General features: G+C 39.8%; 1 protein-coding gene across 1 annotated transcript in view; it reads right to left on the bottom strand.

The window, feature by feature from the left end:
* Positions 1-24,827, bottom strand: part of PLXDC2 (plexin domain containing 2) — a 1,961,518-nt gene that overhangs the window by 1,224,226 nt on the left and 712,465 nt on the right. Inside the window, exon 2 of the mRNA XM_069648589.1 lies at positions 21,473-21,681. Coding sequence (XP_069504690.1) covers positions 21,473-21,681 — 209 coding nt within the window. The remainder of the gene's footprint in view (positions 1-21,472; positions 21,682-24,827) is intronic.

The following is a 24,827-nucleotide window of genomic DNA, read 5'->3' as shown; positions in this document are numbered from 1 at the left end:
AGGATACCCGCCGCCAGTAGCAGCCCCTGCATAGGGTTGGGGCATTCCAGCAATGTCTCCCCTGCTTATGGTCCACTGTTTTCTTCTCTTTTTCTGGCTGGTTTCAGGTCAATTTAACGGCCGGATTTCTGACGGATGTCGGGGATGGTGTAGCAAGCTCACAGGCTTGCGGTCATCTTGGTCGGGCTCTCTAGCGGCCCTCCACTAAAATTCTATTTCTGTACACTATGAAATATTCTAGCCAAACCCACCACATCACTAGACTCATTAAGAAAAAATTGAAATTAATCCAATTGGATAAACAACTGAAGAATCATTTTCCCAAACCCCCAATGATTGCTTACAAAAGTGGAAGACTTTTTAGTGACCAATTGGTGAAGACAGAGAAAACAAAGAATACAAGCCAGCCAGTTTTACATAAACAAAAAAATGGAACTTCCCCTGTCTAAGTTGCAACAATTATAATAACATCATGAAGGTTGCATATATAAGACACCCATGGTCAGGAATTAAGCTTAAACTTCGGGACTTTATCATGTGGGCCAAACCAATAGACGGGCTAAAGATAAATGGAATGAGTAGAAGAGTAGCATATGTACACATAACACCAAATCACCATTGGCAAAACTTTTTACAGATAAAAAACACTCTGTGGCACAATTACAATGTATAATATTGGAAGTAGTACATAAACCACCAAGAGGTGGAGATTTGATTAGGAAATTGTCACGATGGGAACTGGTCTGAACAGACAAACTTGATACATTACGTCCTACAGGCATGAATGAAGATGTATATCTTGGTGCGTTCTTGTGAAAATGACTGATTATCTAGTCACTTTCATTAATGATCATTTTAATGGAATGTTAATAATGGATATGATCACAGTTAAAAGAAAGATGGATTGTGAAATTCAGACCAAGTTCTGTAGCTCGTATTATGGTTAGACTGTGAATGTGGTAAGAAGGTACTTATACAACTGTATCGACAGGAGTCTTACATACAATAATTATTAGGTACAATTATCATCATTTCCGGCCGTGAAATATAAGACATGGAACTTATAATGGTGGAGGAATGTTAATTGATGTAGACCCTAATATATTTGCATATGTACATAGATCGGCTCTGGAAATAGTTTTTTTAACGTAGCTTTATTTCCACATCCTGCTTTCTTCGAGTGAATTTCATTACTTTTAACAGAACATTATACCTTGAAAAAAATAACCATTACCATTCCAACACAGGAACTTGGCCTCACGCATTACCGTGGACATGTTCCTTCTTTCGCGAAATGATGAAATTAAGCATTAATATGATACCAGCTCATATCACGCAGAATACATTAACTGTAGTTTTGAAATGACTCACGTTAGGTTCCACAAATCAGTACATGAACCATGGACCACCTCGGCAATAGTACGTTCTTTTTGACCATACATATTGGCAAAAGTAGCTGTTAACGGAGAGAAGTTCTATTAATGTTTGATCTAGTTAGATACCTTAGTAAGGTGTATTAACTAGTTTATACTTGTCTTGTTTGCAATTGCTGTTCAGGCCATGCATGTTAATTATCCTCGTAAGCCAATCCTACACCACGGCAAACTATGTTTATTAACAGTGGCAAAAACACTTTTCTCTTGACACTGAATAATACCTTATTTTTTTGAATGGTCATAACTAGGGAGATGCTGTTTTTTTGCATTTGATTTGTATTACATACATAGATCGGCTCGTAGAAGTTTGATGACCTATTAGAAGAATAGTTATTCAGCACCTTCCACATAGGGTTTTAGAACGTTTCAATATTGTATATTGTTTCTAGAGTTGTTCATCTACACTAAAATGTGACACGTGAATAGAGAAGGCACGAATGGTTGATTTGTTAGATTAAGGATGGAAACAAAATTAGTGATTAACTCTCCAATAATCCAGGTGAATAATTACCTATTATCATGGGATGATTATCACGAATGAGATGTATTCACTACACATACCTTTACTTACCTTGTGGAAGAGTAAGATTGAATTCTTTGAGAAAACATTGATTAATGTTTTACCATTGCTCCTGATGAAGGGAAAACCCAAAACCAGGGTTTAATACATGTTTTGTTGTTACTATTAAAAAAACCGCCCATTGCCACTACTTTGTTTGAGCCTATTGCCACTACTCTGATTGAGCCTACTGCCCCTGCTCTGTATGAGCCTGTTGCCACAAATGTGTATGCACCCATTTCCACCACTGTGTATGAGCCCATTCCCACCAATGTGGAGGAGCCTATTGCCCCTGCTGCGTATGAGCCTATTGCCACTACTGTGTATGAGCCCATTGCCATGACTGTGTATGAGCTCATTGCCACTACTTTGTATTAGCCTATCACTACTACCCTGGTTGAGCCTACAGTCACTACTCTGCCATTTGCCACTACCTTGACCACCGTCACCACTGTGCATGACCCATGCATATCTGTTCCCACTGTCAATACCACGCATGAGCCATGCACACCAGCACCTTTAGCGAACATTTTAGGATTGCTGGTCAATGCTAAATCGATCCCAGCTCATGCACTTGATATCCCTGACCTCATCACATATAACAAACTAGATCTACTAGCTATAACAGAGACATGGCTGAACGCAGCCGCAGGCCCATCCCTATCCATCGCCATACCGGATGGCTATTCCATATACAGAAATGACAGACTCCTAGCCAAAGGAGGAGGTGTGGCCCTCATCGCCAAAATGCATATGGTCATCAGAGAACTGCCCAACCGAACTTGCTAGTCCGGTAAACTGCTCTCAATCAAACTATCACTATCCAACACTGCTGTGCTAACTATCCACATCATCTAAAAGCCACCAGGACCCTACTCACATTTGATGAAGACACTGTTCTTCTTCTCTCCAACATCACCAAACCCTCCTCTAGAATCATCCTAATGGGTGATATCAACCTAGGCCTCAACGACCCTGCAGACAAAAACAGCCAAGCGTAAACCAACATGATAAAATCTCTTTGATTCACCAAGCGCATCTCCAGCAAACAAAACCAAATTAATTTTCTCGGCCAAAACTTATAAACAATTCATCCTCCAATCCAATCCAATCTTACAATGTGCGAATAGCTAAAGCTAAAACAGGCACCAAAGAGTTTTTGCCATGCTACAAGGACTCGAATCCCAAGTCAGCCCTCCAGACAGCTCTCTCAAAGACATCACCTGGTGCACAAATATCCAGAAGGCATTACTGGAAAAAATCCTCCTACTCCAAAATAAAATTGCCTAAAAAAAAACTAAGGTACTCTCACCAGATACTCCTCACACCACCCATCTACACCAACCACTCAACCAATTTGAATTCAGACCTGTCTCTATACCAGAAGTTACCACAATCATCCAAGGCCTGAAGTTGTTGAGATGCCAAGGAGATGTATGCTCTGCGCCCTTCATTAAAGACTGTGTAGCAGAACTCGTCCCCTTCATTACATCACTCATCAAAATCTTGTTTGCACTTGGTGCTGTCCTCAATCACCTAAAAGATGCCTGGGTCCTCCCACTCTTAAAGAAAACCACTGTTGAGCCTAGCATACCTACTAATTACCGACCCATCGCTACTGTACCTTTCCTCCTCAAAATTCTAGACAGAGCAGCATATATTCAAATACAGAAATATCTCGAACTAAACAACCTTCTCTGCCTACCCCAATCCAGTTTCCATGCAGGACACAGAGCGTAATCAGTGCTACTAGACTTAGAAATTCAAATGGACGAGGTCATCGACATTGGCAACCCAGCCATCCTAGTGGGGGCCCAAACTCACTTAAACACAATGGATGACAGATACAAATCCTTTGCCATAGAAGGGAACACCATCCCTGTCAGGAGGAAATAAAAACCATAGGGGTCTACCTAGACTCCTCTCTCTTGTTAACAAGACAGGTTAACGCAACCACCTCTGCGGCAGCCTACACCGCCAAACTCATTAACGCATGCAGACCATTCCTAACTCCGAAAAGCTGCATTACGCTAGCCAGAGTCCTAAGAGCTGCTTTGAATATCCCAAAAAAGGAGCACATAACATCAGTCAGACGTATCGCCCATTGGCTGCTGGTGCAAGACCGTATCATTTTAAAACTCTCTCCATTTTGCACAAATGTTTAGAAAACACTGTGCCCAAATACCTCTCCAACTAATGCACAAAACCCCAATTCAACAGACACACCTGGTCCACCCACTCACACCTCCTGACCATACCCAAATACAAATGCAAAAAAGCAGGAGGCTGTAGCTTCACAGTCATGGCTGTTTAAAACTGTAATGCCCTACCTCTGGCTCTGAGATCAGATCCCTCTGATTGGTCCTTCCACAAGAACCTCAAAACATGGCTCTTAACTCAAGACCCTTAGTTCACAAGGCCAGTATGCTCCCCCTTAACACGCATTATGGCTTATCGCACTTAGGGTAGAGCTGCCATCTGCCCCATCTAGGCTCCATTGATACTTACTGTCTGTATATACTGTACTTATGTATGTAATATAGCCAGTACCCAGATGCCCTTGGGTTCAGCACACTTTACAAATGTCAAGTAAATAAATAGTTATAATTTGACCAACATCCAGAAAAAAGATGAACACACATTCTTACCCATTCGGATAAATAGAGAGAAAGATCTGGTGCTTGCAGAGTCTGTCTACTCAATGGGAAAAGTTTCATAAAATGACTCTCTGCTTTCATTAGATGACTCCCTGCTTTCATTTGACAAAACATGGGAAGTTCGTCTGGAAACCCAAACTTCATGTTAAAAATGTTGATTGCCAATAAAATTATTGACCTTAATTGTTGGATCATTACAGATGTCGCTTTTGAATTGTGTCTGGGTAGTGATAGTCTCCATTGATTTGAAATTAATTTAGATTTTATTAATGGAAAAGTTTGGGCAAGTCTGGACCGGTAACCCAATGGGCTTTGACAATATTGAGAAGTCCAAGCAAAATAAGTTGTTACAATCCCAGAACAGGTGTGACAATTTACAGTACCAATCAAAACAAAAAGAGGGCAAACCTGAAAAATTCAGGAAGCATTAAAAAAATGAGTCATACCCATAAGCCAACAACAAGTATTTATTGTCCATACATCCCACATCACTGTTAGATCTAAAATTATAATTAATATAATCATTATAATTGTTTTTTGATAATGCACTTGACACCGAAGAGGTTTCTAATTGCGGGCCCTGGATTTCGAATCTGTGTTGTTCTGCGTCATCTTACTTCGAAGACATTGCATTGACACTGATCTATACTACCTTTGCCAACATCATTAAAATATTGTTGGATAACAGTGACCCTCAAAGTGTCTCTTTGGGCATTGGAATGGTGGGTGATTCAATAATACTGTTTGGTGGATTTAGAAAATAAAATAATAGGCCCAATTACGGAAGATTCCTACAACTAGACAGACAGTATCCTACAGGAAAGCTCAACACCCGACAAGAGGGACATTTCTTGGTGTATTTTTGATGCTCTTATGGGGAATATATCTTGGAAGATGAGATAATATTTAGATTTCTTAATAACTAGCAGCAATCCATGGAAACCCCTGTCCAGGTAAATAGCAGTAAAAGAGGTATTTCCACCAAACTGGGGGATACTTCAGAAATATCAAACCAGAGGTATTCCCAGATTTCCAGAAGATGATCAAAGAACAGATCAGTCTAGCAGATTCCTGTGAAACCGATGAGCAGCGACAACAACTGAGACATTTCCAGAGTATCTTTTCAGTTGACCCCTATGATTGTGGGTACACAACTATCCATTTACAACAATACCAACAGGCCCTGAAATGTCTCCCTTGTTTGTAAAACAAAACTGGTTGCCTCTCGCGTCTATTGAATCACTTATCGATATCCTCAGAAATCTGCCATTCTGTAGCATTATTCGTCCTGTTCACAGAACCTTTAGCAATCTATTACTGGCAGTCCTAAAATCTAATGGACAATGGAACCTTTGTGCTCACCTGAGGGAGTAAAGAAATTGGGTCCACATGTCAAGGCAGCATCTGCTCTATATTGATCAAGGACTGGCTCAGATTCAAGGATCAAAAGTGTACTTAGCCCTTGCCCTGACAAATGGTTACTGCACAGTACCTGTGAATAGGGAACATCAGCATACACTTGCCTTTTACCTTCGGGACAACAATGTACTTGGACCCATATACCACTAGATTACATCAGTTCAGGAAATGAGTCCAACATTATCCTTCACAAGACCATGCCTGATCTGAGTGAAAGAAGAAATGTGGCCTATGTGTACGATCTGTATTACTATTCATATTGCTATTGATGATTAGACTTCTGTCCTCATGACAGAGTTCTTCAGCACATTCATTGGACCAGTAACCTGCTCTTCCAAATGCCAAAAAAGTATGTTGATGGTGACATGCCTCTTCACAAAGTGGATTGAGTGCATTCCTGCCCCAAATTGTAAGGCAGAGACAGCTGCCACTCGGATGATCAACCACATCTTTTCTCAATTTGGTTTTCCCCACAGGATTGAGTCAGTTAGAGGTAGTAATTTATCAGTTAGGTGATAACAAATATGTTGGCAATCTTTGCAGTGAACAGAAAACGTCATATCGTCTACCACCAACAACAAGCAGGGGTATGAAGAGAAACAACACAATTGTTAGTATCTCGAAGAAATGTTTGGTTGATTTTGGACCAAGTTGGGACCTAGGTTTGCTGGTTGTCCTGATGGCCATTCGATCTACCCCTTCTCAATGCACCAAGATGTCTCCATTTGAATTAATGACAGGACAAACAATGGTTTTATCTCAACATGTGTTTTAGTGAATGCATGAGTAGATCTTTATAAATACCTCTACTACTCATGGGTACATTGAGAACTTGAGGAAGTATCTACAGTATGCTTTTCCATATTTCCAATGAAATTTGCAGAAGTCTGCTGAAGGGATGATGACGTATTATGACCTCAAACCAACAAAACAGAAGTTTGAGTTGGTGGCCACATGTATCTATGTCATTTTCAGAAAATCCAATCCAAGGAGAAGAAGATTTGACCATCTTGGCAAGGGGATTTTTATGATTACCTATAAAATGTATCCTGTCGCCTACGACAGTCGAATACCAAAAGGAGATCTGTTTGAGGAAAAATGGGTCCACATAAATCAATTGAAAAGCTGTCACTCTAGATCAAGATTGAGAATGATTGCATAGCCATCTGAAGTGAGGCCTGAAGAAAATGCAAAAGTATGAAATCGAAAGAACAGAAAAAGGAAAAAGAGTAATCAGGAAAATTAAAAGGGATCTTAACTTGAGTACGAAAAATGAATGGCTGAAAATATTTATATTAATTAATAAGCAATATAGAAATTCAATGATTAGAGGTCTAAGGATCACAAAAATATGTGTCTCTTTGTGTCAATAAGCCAGCCTTTCTACCCTTCTCTCTAGACAACTAACAAATAATTCTTTCCAGGGCCTGTGGCCCAGAAAATGTAACCCAAAAAGGAAAAGAAAAAACAATGCAAATTGGAGAAGATCCAGTTGAAAAAAGAAGACTTTTATGATTGAATGTGACTGCGTCAGAAAAGACAAATACTAGATTAACCTGAAACAGAAAAATAAAGATTTAGATCAACTTTCTTGTCCTCCCCCTTTTACTGCTGCAAGGAAAACGAGCAAGCGGGGAGGGATTTGTAGCAAAGTCTAACTCGTAAGAAAACAGGCAGAACCAAGAATAATTTTAAAAACAACACGTTAGCTGCAGCCTGTGAACAGCATTTGGGAAAACACAAGCAAACAAAATGTACAACGTTTTGCGGCCACTCAAATAAAACTATACTTAACAAGGCTGTAGATAAAGTTGTCCAAGTACCAGAAAGCATTCTGAAACTGTTTATTTAAGTGGATAAACAGAATCATGGAAAATGTAACATCAATGGCCACAGATACATGTACTTTAAAAGTGGCAATAGGGAGAAAGCAACCTGAATCAAGCATCATCCAGAATTGAACTCTTGACATCTGTTTATTATGTACATTAAAGAAAATGCAATGTGAGATTCACTATTTTGCCCATAATTATAAAACATATAACCTCATAGAAATTTCTGTCTTAAAACCTTGGGCTTCAATTACCCTATTGAGCGATACGAACATTACATTTGTGTGAGTTCAGTTGAGTTATTTGCATTCTGTTGCATATAAATGGAGCACCCTATTGTGTCATAGAATCCGCAGGGATGAGCCAATCGCTTTGAGAAAATAATGTGCACATAAAACTATCAAATACATTATAAGCTGCCATCTGTAAGTAATTATTCATTGGTCCTTTTATGATGAGTACTGCATCAATTGACTTGTGCCAGAGAGAGGAATCTGGTGAGCACATGTGTAAAGTGGTAATATGTGTGTAATTCATTAACTGAACATGTCAAATATTTAATGCAATAAATCCCTGAGATAACATCACATTAAATGGGAGGGAAAGTGGGTTTAGAAGTTACTCCCATCAGACTGCCTCCTTCATTAATATGCCCAATGACTGGAGAGGGGTATGTCTACTGTGATGTCACTTTTGGATCACTGTCCAATCACATATATTGACCAATTAATTTATGGAAGTATATACATCTCACAAATGTGGGGTTACTGTTCTGTGTAAGATTAAAGCCTAGAAGGAATTAAAGCCCCAGACCTTCTTCAGCAGAAGTGACAGGAAACAGGACTCCCGATTCATGGAATTATTTGTGTGAAAAATCCAGATTTGCGCACCTTTCTGCCCGAAAATCCTTGTTTGAAGTATGGGGACTTTCGGACAGAAAGGGGTGCAAATCTGCGTTTTTCACGCAAATAATTCCATGAATCAGGCAGAGGGTGTGGAGGAAAGCTGATCCCATCTTACTGGTTTATGCTCACTCGTTCCTAGAGGGGGAGAAATGAACCAGTCCTTAAGTAGGTGCACACCTGTCTGTGATTAAGCCAAACAAAATTAAACTGTGAGTATGATTTAAAGGGGACATAATCCTGAGGGGAATCATATAATATGGGGAATTCAATTAAATCATGGCACTGTTAATTGTAAGTACTGGAGTGGGGGTATAGAAACAGGTAGTGCATCCTGGGAAATAAGTAAAAATGTCAACAGTGTATGTGCTTCTGGAATTATAGATCAATGAAATAGTACCTATGGTCTGTATATGGTGAGCTCCTTTGACTCCTTTTCTGGCAATGTACATGCACAGCAGTACATACGACATCTTCTTGTGTACAAATTGTTATATAGTGCTTTCCAGGATGCTTTTAATGTAAGAGGTCAGAGTGAGAATTCTGTTACAGTGACTGGAATATCTGGGTATGAGGGAGGTTCCAGCCCAGGCAGTTAGAGAGATGTCAGCTTGGGTGGTGGGAGCCAGTGGGCTCATGTAGTGTTCCTGAAATGAACTGGACCCAAATGTGCTGAAGCTGGAAAAGAGGAACAAATGGACAGAGGAACAAGTAAACTGCTGCAGGTATTGCAGGGAGAAGTAATCAGTAAACCCACAGCACCCAATAGATTCACTCCACCTCCCACAGCAGATAAGGAAAGAGAGGGAAGCCAGGTCTCCCAGTGGGCCCTGCCCTGCAGGAAAGGTTGCAGGATGAAGAGAGAATGGGGAAAAAGGGGCTGGTTTTAAGGCCTATGAACCCCAAGGCAGAATGGAAAGCTGGTAGGGTTTTGTGGGGGAAGTGCAAAGGGCGTCCTGCATGGCAGACAGCAATGGCAGATGAAGAGGCCATTTTCCTTTCAGAAGTCTTCAGAGTTGTTCGCTTGAGCCATTTGTGTGCTGGAGCTCACCAATACTTGGTGAACCTGTGATTTGAAGAAAAGTACTCCTGAGGCACTGAAGGGGTTTGCCTGTATATAAGGCCAATATCAGAAAAGTCATAGAAAAGTGCCTGTCAGCCGGATGTGATGAGATTCAGTAAGCTGTTGGTCAGAGGGAGCTCCCTTAACACCTTAACAGTCTCAGAGGAGTGATGACCTCAGTTCCTCTGCGGGCTGGTATGGTGAGCCCTAAAATGCCAGTCCACAGTGAGAGGAGGACCTTTCAGTAGCTCACACACTCAGGGTTTCATAGACAAAAGGACATTTCCATCCCGTTACACAACATCCATGCTAAATCAATGCAGGGAGTTGTTGTTACATTGAGTCAGAGTGCTTATCATCTGTGAGAACTGTCATACGGTTGGCGGATGATTAGTCCAGTGACAGCGCATTCTAATAGGTACTGTGTGGGTTTGTAAAGTGCGGACCGTTCGCCTAGTGGCGTCATGCAAATGTTACTGAAGGAGGAAGTACCATGCATCCGTAACACTCACTGCAATCATGAATTTGGATTTGTGCTCAATGTTGGGTGGTAGTTAGACATTCCCTAGTTGTTGAGTGTAGTAAGGATTTAGAGGGCATTTTCAGCAAAATGTAAATGCATAGACAGAATTGAAAATGTTTTTGTGGGTAACGAGCAATGCTGGACATTGGGAATGGGCTATGAGATTGTGGTGGACTTCCATATTAGAGCGTTGACATGCAGCAAGGACTATTGGGACACTACAAGCAATGTCATACATATCTAACACAATTGGTTGTGAGAGGTACCAATTTGGTAATTGTTTTAGTGCTGTCATGTGAGTTTAACTTTAACATGTTTGAGGATTTGAAGCATCAGATATGCTACATGCAGCATGGAATTTTAAGCAATGTAAATTTGAATACATTTTTTGATTGCTTTACATTGGTCTACTTGATTGTGTGATCAAGGTATGCACATTTGGGGCAAGTAGCACTGTGGGACCTTGTGTGAAATATGCATGTCAACTAATTTGAGTGAATTATAATTTTGAGTGCAGATTTTTTAAAAATACAACATGGCAGACTATTTGCTTTGTAATCTCCCTTTTAGCAGAGTGTGGGACTTCCCAAATGTTTGCGTTGCGTTTTGGGCAACATGACAAGTAGCAGTTTGCGGGTGCTTGTCAGGTAGTGTAAGATGTGGACTGTTTCAATATTTTGGAGAAAATACAAATAATAATAATAATAATAATAATAATAATAATAATAATAATAATGTATTTCTTAAATAGCATTACACACCCACGAGTCTCAGAGTGCTGAAATAACCGAAGACATTTTAAATGTTGAATACTCTATCTTGAGACTGTGAGTGGGCTGTGAACTTACAACACTCTGAGTAAGTGTTGTGGAAACAGCCTCAGTGTGGGTTGTGGGGTGCGTAAACATTTCGGAATGGATGCTGAGCAATATGACAAGTAGCGATTATTGGTCCTCTTGGTGAAATCTGTTAGCAGACAGCTTGACCAGCAATTTCAAAATTTGAGGAATTTGTCATTGAACAAATTGAGGAACTTTAGCAGGAATTTCAACATTGTGCAAAAATGTTCAGAAATTTGTGATTGAACAAACTGTGGAATCTTGAGCAGGAATTTGAAGGGAGTTGCCCTGAACTATTCCAACAATTAGCTACCTGAAGAATTGCAGGATGCTGGGCAATAATTTCAACATGATCTAAATGTTTTTTATTATGTAATTGAGCATATTGTTGGAATATTTCAGGGCAACTCCCTTCAAATATTTGGTAATTGCTCAGTGATTGTGGATCATAGAGTTTTGGTTGTCAAAGTACACCTCTTGGAATTGAACACAGGGTATATTAGCAGGTACCATGGTATTGAGGTGTATTGGCTGGGTTCTTATCAGACCTGGCAGGTTAAGTTCTTGTCAGCAGTATGTGCTGAGGAATGTGCCATTGATTGATATTGAGACCTTGGTGGGAGTCCAATCCAGGACAGAAAATGTTCTGTTCTTTATAACTATTCCTTCACTCTGCAGGATTACTGTTGTATGATAGACCTGATACTGCGGGAAAACATTAATGGTAGGCTGATTTGTCATCCTAACTGTTGGGGTAGCTTTACGTCCTTCTTACCTGGAGTGAAGGTGGACACATTGAAAGCTTTTAACTGAAGAAACATTTTTGGAGGTCGGTTGATTTTCCCAACTTTTACAGATATTGTTCCCACTAATTGATTATAAAGAATGAGGCAGATCTGTCTAGCTCACTTGAGCCTGACCCTGTGGGGTCTAGTCTGTCTGGCCAATAGGTTAGGACTGGCATTGACGGTTTGGTCTTTCTCCTTTTGGAGGATGAGGTGGTGATGTTTTCGTGTTGGGCATTGGAACTGTTATGTTTGTTGGGTGAGCTCCCATCTCTAGATGGCACCTTTATGGGTGTGTTGAGAGGGGGAAGGTGTGTTGTGTGGTTCCTGGAAGTTTTTTCGAAGTGTGAATGTGTCCTTTGGTGTGTGTGTTGAAAGAGAGGAGGTGTGTAATATAACACTTTCCAGGATGTATGGAATGTTTGAGGTCAAAGTGAGAATGTTGTGAGAGTGACTGGAATGTGTGGCTGTGAGTGAGGTTTCAGCACAAGCAGTTAGAAATTTGTGACCCTGGGCTGTTGGGGCCAGTCGGTTTCTGCAGTGTTCCTAACCAGCTAATGAAAGTAAACCTGATGTAACTCAAATAAAGGAACTTGTGAACAATTTACCTGACGTCCCAAGTAACATCATGTATGACACATATCTCAGAAAATTAAGGAATTAAAGTCACTTCCTGGATACACCATCGAGTAGAATACTGTTATTACAGCTAAGTTGTTCAAGACCAATGGGAGAAAGTGATCATTTGCTTCCCAAACTCGTGCTGTTCATAGTTTGCCAATGAATCGAGAAAAGTACGCTTTCACGTCATAATTCAATAGAAACATCATGAAAGGCAATCTAGCCTACATACATGTTGAACATATTTTCCTTTCTACAAGCAAACTACATACAGGAAGGTCTAGTAGTCTGTTGCATTGTAAAATGCTGATGAAATGATGACATGTCTATTGAGTAAGGTGGATGGTATATATTTTGAATAGAGGGGAAGTAGCGTAAATTGGAGAGGTAGGGTGAATTACATGTATTGATGCTTATGGTGATGTGTGTGTTGCAAAAGCCTCTAGTTCTATAACTGTGGCATAGAAAACTGAGGTGAATAAATTGTTGATTATTTCTTACCTTTAGCCTTTTTCAGAAGAAACAATTGGTTTATCTTTAATAAGATCCAATTATTTCTATTTTGTTGATAAATATACATTCTGTGCAACCAGGTTTGTTTTTTGTCTGGAAAGGGGAGAGAAGTTGTAATGAATCAATGATATTAAATTTGGGGTCCCGGATTCATAAAAAGCACTTGATTAAATAAAGGACAATTGTGGGTGCCTGGTTTGGGGTGGGTGGAGAATTCCCCTGAATTAGATGTCACCTAATTAAAACACCCAACAAAACTACCATCTCCATTTCTGCATTAGCCCGAACAATGGTTTTACTTCATATTCCACACTTATTGATAACCATTTGGGAAATCTGATAATCTATGTTTGCTAAAATGATTTGTGTTGTAACCACATTTAACCTGGGTCCTGTGCTAAATTTGCTTAGTGCATTATTTCTTCCATGGGACCTCAGGGTGTTTGTTTGATTTAAATGTATTCTGCAATATCATGTGAGGTGATTGGGCTTGCTAATTTCTTCAGGTGCTTAAAAGAGTGATTCTGTAGCTCATCTAATTTGATTCTCCAGTGGGATGATCCAATCTTGAAGTGTTGTGCAAATGTTGGAGTTCAAGGCCAGATACAATAATCTTTTGCAAAATGTATTGTGCATTATTTTGAGTTCATCAGCACTGTGAAGGCCACAGATTCCCAAATGAAACATAATTAACTTTGGCCTCATAAGAACTCATAATGGGCCTCATTACGACCCAGGCGGTAAGTTACCGCCTGGGTCGTACCCTTACCACCATGGTGTAAACTACGTTTAAACTACGTTTACACCATTTTGCAAAATGTATTGTGCATTATTTTGAGTTCATCAGCACTGTGAAGGCCACAGATTCCCAAATGAAACATAATTAACTTTGGCCTCATAAGAACTCATAATGGGCCTCATTACGACCCAGGCAGTAAGTTACCGCCTGGGTCGTACCCTTACCACCATGGTGTAAACTATGTTTACACCATGGTGGATGGCGGATTTACCGCCCCATTCCAAGGTGAGTGGGGCGGTAAATCCCCATTTCCCATTTTACCCTTCCCCATTCCCATTTTTGCCCCATAGGGCATAATGGGAGTGGGGAATGCGCTAATTACGCCACCGTAAATTACGGTGGCGTAATTAGCACCATGGTCCCTTAGCGCCATGGATTTCAACGCCTGCAAAAAGCAGGCGTTAAACTCATCATGGCGCAAAGGGACCTCGGAATCAGGCGTTAAGGGTCGGCGCCGTTTACGGAGCCGTTAACCCCTTAACGCCTGATTCGTAATGAGGCCCAATGTGTTATTTGTTATTTGTCAAGCGCATACCTCCAGTAGACGGGGAACCGGGCAGACTAAACTGTGGATCGTAATGTAAGTCATTGGCTGTACTTTAAAATTAAAGACAAACAAGAAGAAATCCCTTAATGCTTGTGTCCTGTTCACGGCTGCTCCTCTACACAATTGGTGTTGGTTAGCTGTCCACAAAAAAGGGTGCCTAAATAATCAAGTTTATTACATTTCTTTTTTTTTAATACATTTTTTATAGTTCATTACAACCTTTTAAAATATGAAAGAACAGTATCCACTTTATGTATAATCAGATCTGTTACAACAAATTCCACAAACAGTAAAAAGAAGAGCACACATTCATCGGGCTCCTCTAGTAGCCTCTGTTTTGATCTTCTCCTAAAAAATGTTGTTGTCTTTCCCATTTGCAGTTTGGGCTAATCATATGGTCAACTATCGTGGTGGTTTCTTTCGTTTTTCAAAGAGAAAAAAAAAATAAAGAATTAAAATAGTGTCTACTCAGATCAAGTGTATTACATTTTTAAAATTCAATGTATCCCGAGTTATGCATTTGACTGAAATACCTTTCCCCAAATAATACAACAGCATATTTCTGGTCATTTGGGCTCAATCCCAGTTAATTCCTGCCTTTAGTCTATACATCTTCCTGTTTTTGCAGATGATTCAGAGTTCTTGCCATTAGGAAGCTGATTTCCACACTTGGATTCTTGTCCATGGTACATACTGTCTGGCTCTGACTAAATCAACATTCACGGCTTATTGGTATGTGATAAGATCTGATATAGAGCGCCGTTGTATAGGTGATAGGGTGCTTTATCACCAATACAGAGTGATAAACCCTTGAATACTACATTCGCAAAGATGTTGAATTAATTATACAAAAGTGAAATGTGTCTATATTTGGGCTAGATGTATCCCTTTTTTATAAACAGGTTGATGATGACCTGTTTGCAACTGACCTACATTTGATTTTATTCAACCATTGCATTATATACTTTAATGAACAATGATGCGCATAAATCATTACTAACCTTATAGAGTTCAGAGTGCAGAACGCATGGTCCCTGCTCTTGCCCAGATTTATAGCCAGTGTTGCAGATGTTATGAATATAACTGACAGGTTGTTGAGGCCACAAACTAACATTACATTTAGGAACTCCTGGATGTGATCTTGTTCAGTCAGAGGGATAATTGCTTAATAATGCCTAAATTGCAGTTGCCAGCGATCCTCTGATATATATGTCTAAATGTGATGTTCATATTAGTAGGCTGGTCCATTAGCCCCCACTTACCAAAAACACATTCATTTGTATCAGCAGCAGTCTGCACTAATTCATCTCAGGCTGTGCCGGCTAAACCGCTTTTTTGTGCTTTTTGGAATCTTAACATAGTTTTATGAGGGTTGGTATATGTTTGCAAGATGTGTCTCTATGTCTAAAGAACTTTATCAGAGCATCCCTCTTTTTCATACATTCTTTGTCCAACTAGTGTGGTTTCAAAAAAGGCTTCTGTCAAATGGCTCCAGAATGTATGCTGAATGTCCAGATTTTTTTTTTTTTTATGGCAGTGCTGTCTTATACACAGCCTGCAATCGGTCAAATACATCCACGTTTTGATCACCCAGCACATTGCCACAGTGTAATGTGCATCTACTAGCCATCCCTAAACCCTTTCCAATCTGTATATCCAGATGTTCTTTACTGTGTTTAGAAATGAAAGGATTGTTTATAGTCAAGTACAGATAGAAATCATCACAGCCTATCCTTGGTATCACAATAATCAACCCTAATATGTTATATGGATATCCTTCCAATAAATGACCTCTACCACTTTTCTCACAGTATTTATGCAGTCAGCTTTATTTATTCAGATGACTTCTATCACTGGTTTTGGGGTTTCCTCATTGTAAAGACTTCTTCCTTCCAACCGTTACCAAATTGTAGGGGAAAATCACCACCCCATCGAAATTAATGATTTAATACCTATGCTCATATCTACAATATTATAAATAGATATTTTCAATTCCATAAAAAGTCTAATTTTCATTTATCTTTGGGACATTTGATTCCCAAAACTGTATTGTGTTGGTGCTGGTCAAATTCTACTTCCCTCCACCTATGTTTTTCATTGTTGCTTTGGTCACTGGCAAATACACAGTTTTGGTATAGGTGTGACTGTCCATATTGCACTCAATAATATGATGTCATATATATTTGGTGAAGAAGTATAGCACAGGGGCAACGTGTTTGTCTTGGAAGCAAGAAAACGCAGTGCAACACAGGTTTGAATCCTTATCCCTTGCTTAAAAAACACTCACTTATTATATAATTATAATATAATCAATGATTTGTAGAAAAATATTGTCAATCTATTTAGATCTTAACATGTATTCTATTTCAGGACATGATGTACCGTTTGTAATTGAGATCATCTAAATGTAATGTGCAATCCCAATAAGCATATGCTTCTTGTTCGGTTAGTGCCTCACATGTCCCTACAGGCAAGTATTGATTTGAAAATACTATTCAAATCTCTGCAGGTTGGCTGACATCACTTTAAACAGGTGTTTTTTGTTGTCAGTCAATATCCAATATTTGTATCCATTCATATAGTAGAAGGGTATACATTAGTTAATCGGTTATTCATTGGTGCACCAATGTCTGTGGGTGTTACACACTTCAATGTTTTGAGATGAAAGACATACCATAAGCAATGATGCAAAGCATAGCAATTTGCTACGCAATTCTGTTGGTTTGCTTATTGAACTGGCACTTGTGTAGCAAAGCTAGCTATTCAAGTTACCCTGTTCAATGAAAGCACAGCTTGCTGTGCATTACTCTCTTGACTTCAGTGCTCTCTTCAGCCGCCCTTTCTCTGCTAGGTAAGTATTTTCTTTTTATGTTTCAGCAAAACAGAAGTAATCAGGATGATGCTTTTATTATGTAACTAAATTCAGTCTGGCAAAGAGCAATATGCGCAAACATTTTCTTTTTTTTAAAGACCTTCATTACATAACGCATACTTAGAGTATTACTATTGTAAAACACTGCATTGTCTCTATGCTTTACTTTATAGTTTAGGTTGGTGTATCTAAACGTCCTAGTGTCAAATACATTTCATTTGTTTGGGGAAGATGCACATGGTAAAATGCTTTTGATGGAAAACCTACTTCTGTAACTCGTTGGTTGCATACATCGTGCAACTGGTGCTCAACCCATGAGCTGATCCCATATTCCTTAAGATTCCATCGTATCACCCTCCACTTTGCTTAGTCTTTTACTTTCTTTCCTCTTACATAATGAACACACAATGCTAACCAGATCTGTACAATAATGATCAATCCTTTGACCAGTCTGTACATCTACAGATCTACTGCACTAGCATGCACTGTAGTTAGCCTCCAGAGCCTGCTTTGCTCTATGATTATGATTGCATTAAATAGAAGCACTGAGAGAGAGTTGGCCAAACCTTTTTCAGAGCCTTTTTATCATATCTATTTATCTCTGTCCATCCATACAGTTAACCTTTTACATTTCGTAAAAACTCATCCAGGGCCCACAAAGCATTTTTTCCTACTCACACAGTCAAGTAGATTGTAAATGGGGAGTACCATTTGCAGGAGAGGTTTGGAACTTTTATTTAACATTTTCTTTGCAGAAAATGTCAAATAAAGGTTTCACTGTGCAGGGCTGTCCGCTGGGCGGCAGCAGTGTGCCAAAGAAACTGGGTTTGTGGTGACATGCACCCTTTTACAGAAAGTGCATTTAAATTTGTTGTCATCCTTTGCAATGGGTTGAGTGCATTTCCCTTAGGTTGAGTGGGTATACTAAGTTACTCACCCTGCAGTTCTAGTGAAATTTCAAAGAATCTGCAAGGCCTAACTCATCACATTAATATCTTCAGTGGCACGCAGAACTGTTGTAATGTTGTTCATTTTATGTCTTGGGTACAAATAACTTCCGGTAAAATTAACAATATTAGAACAACATTTCTAATCAAAAGGATGTGTTTGCTAATCAAGTACATTTTAATTTGCATGCTCTGCTAATCATTTTTTAAAGCAAATGTATGCCTTGAGATGTGCACGTCTGGATAAATGACTTAGTATAAAATGATTGATCTGTCTGATTGAAAATAACTGTCATTACTTGGAGCCAGCACAGGTGACCAACGGAAAAAATTATGTGAAATGCAAATAGTGTTTCATCAAATGAACATTGATCCCATGCTCAAAATGGTGAATAGCCAAAGACAGTCTCTGTAAGTTTCCATATGGAAAGCCACAAAAGTATTTGCATTACAAAAATGGGCATTCAAGTTACCTAAATCCTCTAAAATTGAAGAACAATTCCGATGGCAAGGCTCAAGTAATTCAAAATACCGGAGTCAATGTTGTAACATATATCGATCATCATAAACAAATATGACTTGTCCAGATTGAATGTAAGCCTTGTGAAAGCACATGTTCTGCCATATAAGTGCTAAAAATATGAAACAGCTTTTTCCGGACATATATGAAGATATGTCAAGAACTACATTAGACCATTTTAGCAAGTATTTCAATTGAGTTTTTGTACATGAAACAGTTGAATTGCAAGAAGATAGAGACCTTTTTTTCTCACAACCATTGTAATAGAGATGCATCCTTTGATATTAACAATATGAATAATGACTGATACTATGTTCTTATTAGAAGTAAAGGCTTAAAAATAACCAGTAGAACAATAGACAATGCAGTGATTGCACAGAACCAAATATTTAATATCACCCGATTGTTGGGTTATGTATTGTTATGCTATGCTAAGTTATGCTACTCAGAAGATATACTGTGTCAGTCACCAGTGTAGGGCACTTACAAAACTAAAATGTGTCTTAGGTTTGAGGGTAAACGGTAGTAGATTTTGAAAAAAGGCCAGACTGCCCACTCATCCACCTCCAAGTTAGGCCCAAAATACATACTGGCCTTGTCTTTGTGTCTCTTAGTGGGTGTAACTGTAAGTGGTGGGGTTCACATATTCCACAGCTTTCCCTTCACTGCCACAAAGTCTTGAAAGTATGTAAGTGATGTCTTGTTTTTCTTTATTATGATGGCAAATGTTTCCTGCCTAGGTTCATTTATGCACATTTGTTCTTGTCAGTTGGATAAAAAAGACCTGCATACTCTCCACAAATGTATATTGAATTATGTCTTGACTGTCTCTTCAAAAGAATGTTACAGTATATTTTCCTTAATATTTATATACCTACTAACCCAAGTATCCGGCTTCACCCGAGATGTCCATTGCCAAATTTCTTTTTCTTTTCCACCGAAAAAGATGAACAAATGTTGTTATTTGCCACAACGGTAAAACACAATTCATGTACATTCTCACATGAATATCATATTTGTATTCTTACTTGATAATTTGCAGTGTTGTGAGCAGTGGTGGCCATTGTCGCTGCTAACCACACACTGCAAATAATCAGAGTAAGCATACAAATATGAATTTAATTAGGAGGTAAATAAAAATGTGGTTTTTAATTCATTAGTGAAATTGACATGTATCGACTTTATTGCAAAAGAAATCAATGACAAGAAAGACACACTCACTCTCTTCTTACAAAATTAGAAAACAAAAAAAACACAAGACCCATTCAGCACAGACAGCGCGATGATAACCACGTTCTACAAATGACCTGTAGATGGTGTGCAGAATACCAGAAAACGTAATGTTGAAAAATCACACAAACTTAATTATCTCAGGAACAGGATGACCTATCGAGCTAGAAAATAGTTGCATTAATTTGGCAATTCAAACGAAACATATTTCATGCAAAATTCATGATGCCAGACCTCACCGTCCATGCGGAGTTACATCCTCAATGCCACATATTAACCCAGAAACAAACACCACTTTTTTTATATATATAGATTTGCACGAACGACCAAATATCCAGTTCAACAAGAGACTTTTATTCAAGTGCTGTTTTCATTGTATTCCTCTTTCACAAATTCCTACGGTTACATTACACATATGGTGAAGGCGTGAATGTGCATGGTATTGTATTTGCACTAGGGTAAAAATTGACATATTACAAAAAAAAAAGAAAAACAATGTCAATGCAATTTGTAACCTGGTCAAACGTTGGCTCAAACGGCATAAAGACAGGTCTGTGGGAAGAAGGCAGAGGCAAAGTGTCAATATCTACAGGTAGTGACAAGTTTACATTTCTTCATATCCAAAGGAACGGTGCACATTGCATTGACCACTGTGATGCCTCTTAAATTAAGGCACGAGGGGGACAAGGAATAGTTTGCACATAGAACCCTTTCAGATCCAGATGCACCTCAAATGATGCCCAAAAAGTAGGATGGTTTTCTCATTCCATTGTCAATTTCTATCATATTCAAATGAAAGACATCACAAGTTCTATGCTCTGTCGTCACATACATGAGCCCCATATGCTAGCCAATTCATCCTTCTGTTGGTGATGCTCTAAAAGTGTGCCTGCATTCCCAATGAATATTTAGTTTACATATTATCTGCTAAAGCATTAGCATAGGTGGGGTGGTCTGCCACCCAGTAGCTGTGAACAATATCACCTATACCCATGGTGACACAATGTTTGACACTGATTTTAAGATGACAGCTTTTACTTTCCGAAACATCTCACTTCATGGATTCAAAATATCACATGTTTATGCCAATATTGTCGTTCCACTAACCCATAAGAGATGTGTTCTACCTGAATGAAAAGTGAGGGCTTCAGTATCAGCTATGCCTTTGGTACTAAGCTCTTGTTTCTGACTTTAATATAAAGAAAGAGAAAACTGAATTGACAGATGTACAGAACCTGTACCGTGCAATGACAGATTTTACAGAGCTCTTCCAATGGCATTGTCCAGTCTTCTGGTATAAGTAGGCCTGAAGTACCGCTGATCGCACCAGCCCATGATCATTTGTGTTAAAGAGAAATAGAGTAACGATTCAAGCAAAAATAGAAGACAGATGGTGGAACTTGACTACCTGTATCTGAGTGTTGTTGTCATGTCCCTCATCGAGCAGATCTGTGAAGCCTCCAGGCTCTGATGTTTCGTGTTCAAAGCTCGGTCTGTTTTTATCCACAGATTTCAGAAATTGCGAGTGTCGTTTCCATCGATGTGCATATAAATGTGAGTCCACCAATATATTCTCCTCCACTTGCGTAAATCTTGGAGTCACTGAGTAAAATACGCCTGGTTGAAATACAAATAAAATAACAGTTATCATATGCCTTCATATTTACGGTATCATTATGTATTTACCGCATCATTGTATTTCAGAAAGTAGGTTATTTTTTATTAGCAAATGGTTTTCACAGTTGACATCCTCATCAAATCACAATGCTTTGAATGTAGCCAATAACAACCAGTATAAACATATAAACTATCTCACACCTGCAGTAGAGCCTGCATAGAGAATCAGGAATGTATATTGCATTTCCTGTCTTTTAGATTTCTGCTATGACATGAACGGAGAGTACACCGAAAAAAAGTGGATGCAACATATATTATACAAATACAAAATCAAACAAATCAAACAAATACTTATATACTAAATGGGTCTGATGTATATATCGTTTTTCAATGGGTTTTTCTCCCACTGAAATACAGTTTTGAAAAATAAGCCTAATGTGTATATCGGTTAACTCTTTGCTTCTTTCAAGTTTGTTAAAAAGATATCCTTTTAATGAAACAAATACATCAAAATCATCTAATTTGTTTATTTGTTATGGCAAGATGCTACTGGAGTTGTAAACTGTGGTAGTGGCTATCTATGCCTGGGAACATTTTCCTATGGCTGGGGACATATCAGGCTTGATTTACAATTAATTTTTTAATGGGATTGCACCATTGTAAAACAGGTTTGTAAATCAGGCCTATCACGAGGTGAGCCGTCATTCTGTGATAACTGCTTCCGGGGTTGAATCGGCTAAATGAGTAAAAAATAAAGTATTATGAGTCTGATTTACAAAAGTGTTGTACAATGCCTCAATCCCATTGAAACACGCTTTGTAAATCAGGCCCACTGTATTTAAAATGGATAATTGAATTTGAGATATGTGGACATATGTGTTATAATCTTAAATGTTCTTGGTACAAGCCAAAACACTGAGAAACTCTGTGCTGGTAAATAAACCAGCCTTCAAAGAAGATGACCTGTTAGACTCCGGCCCCAGTCTTTCACCTCCTTCCTCTGCCACCTTCCCAGCTTCCTCCTCTCTGGTTATTATGGCACCTCCTTTCACCACTTCTGGCCCCTCTTGGTCCCCTCTACCACTTCCACTATGTGTACCTCAAGCCTGTACCCCACCCCAGAAGTCTTTAAAATGTAGCAACCTTCTCCTCAACGATACTCTCATCTCTCGCTCTGCTGCCAGACACTCTTCTGACATCTGCCACCTCCTTGAAGAACTTGGCCTGGATGTCCTCCCTTTCACAGAGACATGGTTGACAGCCAGCTCTGTAATGAGTTCTGACACTCTCCTCCCTGAAGGCTCCAAGATCCTCTCCGAGCCTAGAAGCAACCGACCTAGAGGTGGAGTTGTTCTGATATTTGCAGAGTGGATCCCTTCTTCTGTCATTCCTACGCAGGCCTACCCCTCCTTTGAATGACTGGTCTGCAGCCACTCTATCTCTGCCGGCCTCTCTCTGATGGTGGCCACCTTCTACTACAGGCCACCATCTAGAGGCCAGGTTGCCCTCTTCCTTTCAAATTGGGCTGTCCTCTCCTCTTTTCTCCTTGCCACAACCTCTCAACTTCTCCGCCACGGAGACCTCTAAATTCACCTGGATGTTTCTAATCTCTCTGGGCTCCTCTACAACCTCTGCAACTCTCTCTCTCTCTCTCTCTCTCTCTCTCTCTTGCTCTCTCTCTCTCTCTCTCTCTCTCCATTCTACCCTCTCATCTGACACACTCTGCTGGACACAGTGTGGATGTTCTTATCTCCTCAGAACCCCCCACCCGCACTAACCCTCTCACCACTCCTCTCTCTTGGACTGACAACCTTCTGTATTCCTCAGACCTGAAATTCTCTATCCCCCAAGCTATACCTACCCCAGAACTGCTACCTACCTTATCGGTCAATAGGTCCATGAAGCGTGTGTCTGTGGAAGCATTTGTCTTTATTTTCTCGTACTCCTGTGGCTGACTCACACTCTGACAGAGCCCTCTCATATCTGCATATTTCTATCTCCAACACTCTTGACATCCTTGTCCCTGTCATGTGAATCTGTCTGAAGCATACCTACAAGTGCAATTCTTGGTATGACTCTGACCACACCGCCCTGAAACTCAAGTGCATGGTGGCTGAGAGGAAGTCGAGGGCTTCGGGATTATTCACTAACAAACTGACGTGCCACCTGCTCCAAAGGCAATACAGACGTTCTGTTGTGTTTAAAAAAAGAGAGTCCAAATCCAAGCACACATCTCTGCGGCCTCTAACAACATGGACACACGTTTTAAAATCTGCAAGAAGCTTGCCAATACTTCTGCAGTCTCCTTCTCTCCTGTTCCCTCCCTGGCCCTCTGTACAGCTCTGGTCTCTCACTTGACCACTAAAACCCATGACATCCTGTTGTTGCTCTCTTCCCCCTCCCCCTCCACCACTCTTTGCCCCCATCTGCCCACCCCTCCCTATTCCTGTACTTTCTCCTCTTTCTCTCTGACTACACCTGATGACATTTCTAGGCAAGTTCAATCTATAAAAGTGTTGTCCAAATAGGTGATCCCCTGCTCCTCCAGAACCATAAAGGACCTCATTGCAATTCTTGATCCAGCCTTGTTCAATTTCTGCAATAACTCTTTTGCCACTGAATCTTTCCACTCTCTGCTCAAGCACTCTCTTGTGCACCCGCTCCTTACAAACCGTCTGCAGATTCTACCTGCCCAGCAAACTATCATCCAATCTCTATCACTCGTTTCCTGGGCAAACTCCTGGAATATATGGCCATCTCCCAGATTACTTTCCACATCAAATCTGTTGGTTGTCTTCAACCATCAGACTGGCATCAGAGCAGCCAGAGGAGGCACGGAAACTGCTCTCCTGAACACCCATGACGATCTGCTCTCAAACCTTGACTCCAGAATTCCTTCAGTCCTCATCCTCTTTTAAGTTTCCTCTGCTTTTGACACTGTTAATCATGCCATCCTGATCAATTTACTCTGTGAGAACCTATCCATCACTGATAGGGTTTTGGAGTCGTTGACCTTCTTCCTTCTGGACTGACCTTCCCAGGTCCAACTTGGGTCATTTCTCTCCACCCCTCTCTCTCTCCAACCTATTCAACTTATCCAGAACAGGACTGCAACACGTATCCTTGGCCTCAGGCCCAGGGACTGT

Source organism: Ambystoma mexicanum, chromosome 2q (genome assembly GCF_040938575.1).
Source record: "Ambystoma mexicanum isolate Mex_15411 chromosome 2q, UKY_AmexF1_1, whole genome shotgun sequence".
NCBI classification, from domain to species: domain Eukaryota; kingdom Metazoa; phylum Chordata; class Amphibia; order Caudata; family Ambystomatidae; genus Ambystoma; species Ambystoma mexicanum.
The sequence above is the reverse complement of the archived record's forward strand: the minus strand, read 5'-3'. Positions and strand labels throughout refer to the sequence as shown.